Source organism: Pteropus alecto, unplaced genomic scaffold (assembly GCF_000325575.1).
Source record: "Pteropus alecto unplaced genomic scaffold, ASM32557v1 scaffold164, whole genome shotgun sequence".
Taxonomy (NCBI): Eukaryota; Metazoa; Chordata; class Mammalia; order Chiroptera; family Pteropodidae; genus Pteropus; species Pteropus alecto.
The window spans coordinates 3773297-3778978 of NW_006439568.1; the positions used below are offsets into that span (position 1 = coordinate 3773297).

A 5682-nucleotide genomic window follows, 5' to 3' on the forward strand; every position below is an offset into this window, starting at 1 on the left:
TTCGAACGTCCCTGGGAGCCGAGCCAGAGCGAGCGCCGGGGCTGGGCGCGCAGGAGTGAAAAGGAGGCGGCGGCCGCGGCTGTGAGCAACAGATCCGGGCGCCGCGAGCAGACCCGCTCTGCTGCAGGGCGATTGTTTTTTAAATTTCCAAAAAATTTTATTAATTTAGAAAAAATCGCATTTTTAAATGGCGCTGGCCCCGGGTCAGCGGGTGGTTTTCTCTGCTTCAGGATGGGCTTTGCCGTTTCCGTCGTGGGCACCACTGGTGGCCTGATTGTCAGTCTTCTCTGGGCATTTTTAAGGCCAGGAGCCGAGCGCTGCATGTAGGCGAATCACCCTACAGAGCGGTTTGGCTTTTAAAATTGTGATTTTTATTTTGGGCAGAGAGCAGTCGATCTCGGGCACTTCGTCCTCTTTGCAGGAGAGGCTGCGAGTCAGAGGTGGGTCGCTCGGCGGGTGAAATTCCTCCCGGAGTGAGCGAGCCCTGATCCCGCGCACGGTCCCGGCGGCCCTGAGTGTGTGCCCTGTCCCTGCCGGCGCCGGGAAAATGGAGGCTGTGATTGAGAAGGAATGCAGCGCGCTCGGAGGCCTCTTCCAGACCATCATCAGCGACATGAAGGTAGGTCGCCGGGGGCGCGGCTGCGGCGCGGGCCGCGGCGCACAGACCTGGCTGCGGAGCTTCGCCTCCGCCCGGGGCCAGGAGCCCGGCCCTTGTCTGCGCGGTGGCCGCCAGCCACCTGAGGGAGCGCTCCGGCCTGGTTTCACCTGCTCACCCGGGGCGCCGCTCTGGGCTCTGCTGGGTCACCGCGCGGGCGGCTTCTCTAGGGGGTTCTGATGCCTCCTGTCCTCTCCCCGATCGTTGTCCCACGGGGCGACCCCATGTCCTTTCCCCAGGGGCTCAGGGCCCTGCCTCCAAGTTTTCCATTGTCTGTTGCTGGACGGAGTGTCTGCGACCCGCGGAGGCTGGGTGCCTGGGCGGACACCTGATTCCCCCGGGTACGGGGAGGGGAAGCCTGCCGCGGCGGTGGGGAGGGAGTCGGGGCTCTGCCCGGCTGCGGGAAGGAGCTCCCCGCCTGAGGGACTGGGAGAGAAACCTTCCTCACCCTCCTTGGCTTTCAGGTCCACCTTGGAGGGGGAAGCGGGGATCTGAGCAAATTAGGAATTAATTAGGCTGTTCCACAGCTGGCGAGGCCGTGCATGCCTTCCCTCGGCCCTCCCTGGGGGCGCCGAGCAGAAGTTCCCAGAGCAGCTTTGCAGGGGCCCCTTCTTCCCCTGACTGCGGCTCCCAACAAGAGGGCAAGGTTGGGGCTCCCCAAACAAACGTATCCCATCCACCCACCCAACACACACAGACTCCACGTTTTCTCTTGGGAGGATTGTGAAAATTGTGCGTGCGCGCGTGCGCGCACACTCCTGTGTTGGGGGCGGGGAACAACACCCTGGCTTTTTACTGCGAAGGGTGGGACTGGGGATAACCTGATCCTTGGAGGTGGATTTTCTGGTGCATAGAGATAGACCCAGGGCCGTGTGTTACTCATCCAAAGGAAATATAACCAGCCACGCGAGCTGGCTGGAGGTGGGAATTGGAGGCGGTGGGGGGATTTTTTTTTTTTTTTTTTAATATGTATTTAGGGAGCTTCTCTTTGGCTCCAGCCCAGCCCCAGTTTGCCTCAACAGATCCGGGGAGGTGGTGTTTAATTAAAAGCTCGGCTTCCAAAACGAGTGGGCAGGTTTGGAAGCTGTGCAGCGAGTGGGTGTGAACAGCCCCTCTTCAGCCGCGGCCTGGGCGCCAGGAGGAGCTTTTGTCTGATGAAGTATGAGGTTTGGAGAGGGTTCGGCCTCCGAGATGGACTTTGGGAAGGAATGCTCAGCTGTCACGGCCAGCTTTCCCCTTTTAGAACCAACTGCCACCTCGCCCAGGGTGAACTTTTCCAAGGTGCCTCCGTCCTGGGTCCTGGTCTTGTCCATTTTGAAATCTCCTTTTACAGAGCCTGTGCCTTTTGTCAGAAATTGACATTCATGTGGCATTATCTTCAGAGAGACCCTGCTTGCAAAAAAATGCCTCTAAGCCAGCCGCATGGCATTAGATGGATGTTCAAAGACAGCCCCTTGCATTCCTTTGCCCCCAATCCACATTGAACTCTTCTAAGACAAAGATTGGTGTCCCCTCCTTGGACTCTGGAGGGTATTTCTGCTTAACTTCAATTTTACCGGCTTTATAATCAAACAAGATTTGATTTGAGGCACACATGCATTCTCATCGCTAGGGGAAGAATTTGAGATGGACTGGTAAAGCTGCTGGTGTTTTTTGGAGGAGAGAAATGGATATTTCCAGTCCCTCTGTGCTGACAAGGACCCGGTGACCTGATAGGTCTGCCCACTGCAGTCCCAGAGTGTTCACATCTGGAGTTTTTCCTCTCTCTTTGTCCCTCAATCCAGAACCCAGGCTCAGTTTTTCCCGTTTACTTGCTTGAACCCAAAGCCCTTCAGAAGGTTACCCATCCCTGGGTGGGCCCCCCTGCTTTCCACCTGCAGCACTCTGGCCCTGGGGGTTTGTGGGTGCTAAGCTGGTGTGCTTCTCCCTCCACAAGATTCCAGTTAAAAATAAAGACCTATTTAATGCCCCTTCAGTGCTGGATCTATAGTTTGTGGTTCTTGAGTTCTTTCTCTTTGAAGGTAGTAGAATTTGTTCAACATCCTGTGGGAAGGCATTTATTTTAAAGGTTTTTGTTTGATTTGTTTTGGCAGTTAAAGGTTTGAAGGCAAGGTAGAACGGAAGACTCTATATGCCGTGGGGTCTGCGGAATTTCAGACTTTTGGGGGAGTTGAGAGATAAGAAGGAAGAAAGAAAAGGGGTGTCTGGTTTTCAAGATGATTTATGCATGACATAGTTTCTGAATATTTTCATGGAGTTTTCTTCTTACAAGACTTCTTCATGGATTAGATGACAGTGACATTTTAAGAGGGACTTTTAAAATTTGGGCATATAGGATAAGCAGTGTATAGTATGCGTGTGCATGAAGTTGCCAGCAATAAAAGTCAGTTTTTAATATCTGAAATCAGCTGACTTTCTAATGACCCGCTTAGCCTCTTTTTCTCTTCTTTGAACTCCCTCGATGGGTTTGTCATGCCTTTGGCCCCCTTTCTGTTTGCTTTGAAGGACAAGTGTAAATGTTGGAAGCCCTTTTGGAATGCCACCTTGGGAAAAAATTGAGGTTATTTTTCTCAGCAGCGACGTTGGATTGGGGTGAGGAAAGGGTAAGGAAAACGGCTTTTTTAGTAGCATTTGATTCTCCAAAATGAACAGTAGCACAGGAAGGGAGTCAGTTTCCTCTTTGGAGAAAAACAACAACAGCAACAAAAAATGGAGTAATTTCAAGGCCTAGCACCATCCACCTTCCAAAACCAATGCACCTCAAGGCATCACAGGGCTAGAGAGGATTCTGTCTGTCATCTCTTAATGATCCTCATCCAGTTAAGTCCTCGGCCATCAGGGGGTGCGTTTTTACCCTTTTCAGGAAGGAAGGGTGCGTCACTTTTCTCCCATGGGGATCCAGCTGTTAAATAACTTATCGATTCCTTGATGAGAGGAAATCTTGTTTTTCCCCTTTCTTCCACCCTCCTCTGGTGGTGGTCACTAATGAATGGTGGTGTGCAAAATCGCTTACTGGCCGCCTTCCCGCCCACCCACATAAATCAAGTCGTCTGCTGTGAGCTGGTCCCAGAGGAAAGAGGGGATGAGACATTCATGTGGCTGGAGCAAGGACCCATCGACTGTCTATGTGGGGGAACAGTAGCTTGCAAGTGACTGTGTGTGGAAAGCCAGTTGACTGACTTCTGATGTTTAGAAAATGTTGACTATATTAAGGGGGTCCTGGAATTGTTTTGGAGTTTCTATCCAAGTCTTGGCAAAACTAACTTTTGCAAAGAGCAGATTACTTTTTTTTTTATTGTAATATAATTGACATAGAACAGTATATTAGTTTCAGGTGTATAACAGTGATTTGATATTTGTATTTTTTTATTATTATTATTTTAAGTAATTGAGCCAGCATAGAATTCAGTGATGTTTGAGGGGCTTTTAAGACTAAGAGACTCTGGCCAATCTTGGGGACAGTTCACCCTGTGGATGTCTTTCTTCTTTTAATAATTAACTTAGTTAAAAAAAAAAAAAAGTCAGATGCTAAAATCAAATGTTTTCCTCAGCCTTGTTGCTCAAGGATCAGCATGTTAGGAGCTGAATAGGGCCTGATGGAGAGAGAACTTTGTACTGGGTCGGAGAGTGTGTCTGGGATTATATAATGTGACTGGGAGTGAAGAAACGCCAGCCACACCTTGAATTCCCCACCCCACGTCTCACTTAAGACGGGGTGTCCAGTTACCAGCACCTGCGCGGAGCAGAATAGGGGCCTTGTTCGGTTCCTCCCCACTGCCCCCGCCTCTGCCACCAGCAGCCTCTCTCCTAAGTTCTGCCTAAAATTAGAACTGCTAAAGGGACTTCTTGAATTTCATGGAAATCTTTTGTGGTTCGAAGGCACGTCATGATATTTTCCCTCATTTATCATAAGATCAAGAATGTGGGTAGCGGGTCTAGCCCTGGTAATGATTTCAGGCTTTTTTTTTTTTTTTTTCTTTTTTCTTCTCCCTACTGCTTTGGCTGTGGGGTTCCTGTCGGAAGAGAGCTTTACTTCCTCAGTGTTTATTGGGGGCCTGCTATGTGGAAGGCCTCCAGGAGCCAGAGATCCATAGGGTTAGGAGAAGGTCGCTTGTCCTGCGGCTGTAAGTGGCTGACATTGAGTACGATATGGCAGCTGTGAAGGAAGGGCTTGGAGTCCAGCCTGGGGAAGGGCTCATCACTCCCTGCAGGGCTTCCTCTGAATCTTCCCCCCAAATGGAGAAAACCCAGCCAAGGCCTCTGCCAGCGGCCAGGTGCTCTGAGGGAGGCGGGCTACCCTGTACATGGTGACACACAAAGGCAGGACAAGCAAAGCCCGTGTAAAGTGCAGATGGGCCCCACGCCGGCTTCTCTCTTAGCAAATGGCCGTGTTTGCCCCGGGTTTTATGGCTTCCTCGGTTTGGGCCTGTGGGAGAAGAAGTTGAAGTAAAGGTGTCATAAAATCGGCAGCAGGGAGCTGCCCAGGATGGGTGCTGGTTCAGAGATTTGGGGCCTGTTCTACGTAGATCAATCTTTTTGGCTTTTTAGGTGCAAATCTTGTCCAGGTTTGGAAAGAGATTTTTTTTTTTTTTTTTGTGGTGGTGGGGTGTCTTGGCTTGAGTGTTTCTGTGAGAAAATCTCTTGTGCATCACATTTAACCAAATAGTCAAAACTCATTGCTTGATGCTGTGAACCTTTGTGTTCTGAAATTCCAGTTAGTCATCCCCCCAAAACAGAGAGACATCTGCCGTAGACCAGGTTTGCGTGGAAGGGAAGCCGAGTTTGAATTTTGCCTGGTTCAGCTGTCCCTCAGTTCTTAACGCGAGTAACGTGTACCTATAACTCTGCAGTATTTATTAGACATCAGCACAGTTGTAAGCACCAAGCTCGATTTCAACAAGATACAGAATTCTCAGTTAAATTTGAATTTCAGATGAACAGCGAACAGTTTTTTCGTATCTGTCCTGTGCATGCTATGTCTTCTCAGATGCTGACCTCTTAGGCTTTGACCTCTTCTTATGCTTCCT

General features: G+C 50.3%; 1 protein-coding gene across 6 annotated transcripts in view; it reads left to right on the plus strand.

Moving 5' to 3' along the window:
• Positions 1 to 5682, plus strand: part of MTSS1 (MTSS1, I-BAR domain containing) — a 146481-nt gene continuing 140799 nt past the window's right edge. For 5 of the 6 annotated variants that reach the window (XM_015593028.2, XM_015593023.2, XM_015593025.2 and 2 more), the window contains exon 1: positions 10 to 619. In XM_015593028.2, the coding sequence (XP_015448514.1) occupies positions 548 to 619 (72 nt within the window). In that variant the 5' untranslated portion in view covers positions 10 to 547. Of the gene's footprint in view, positions 620 to 5682 lie in introns of all 6 variants that reach the window. The other variant, XM_015593024.2, reaches the window with a different exon arrangement.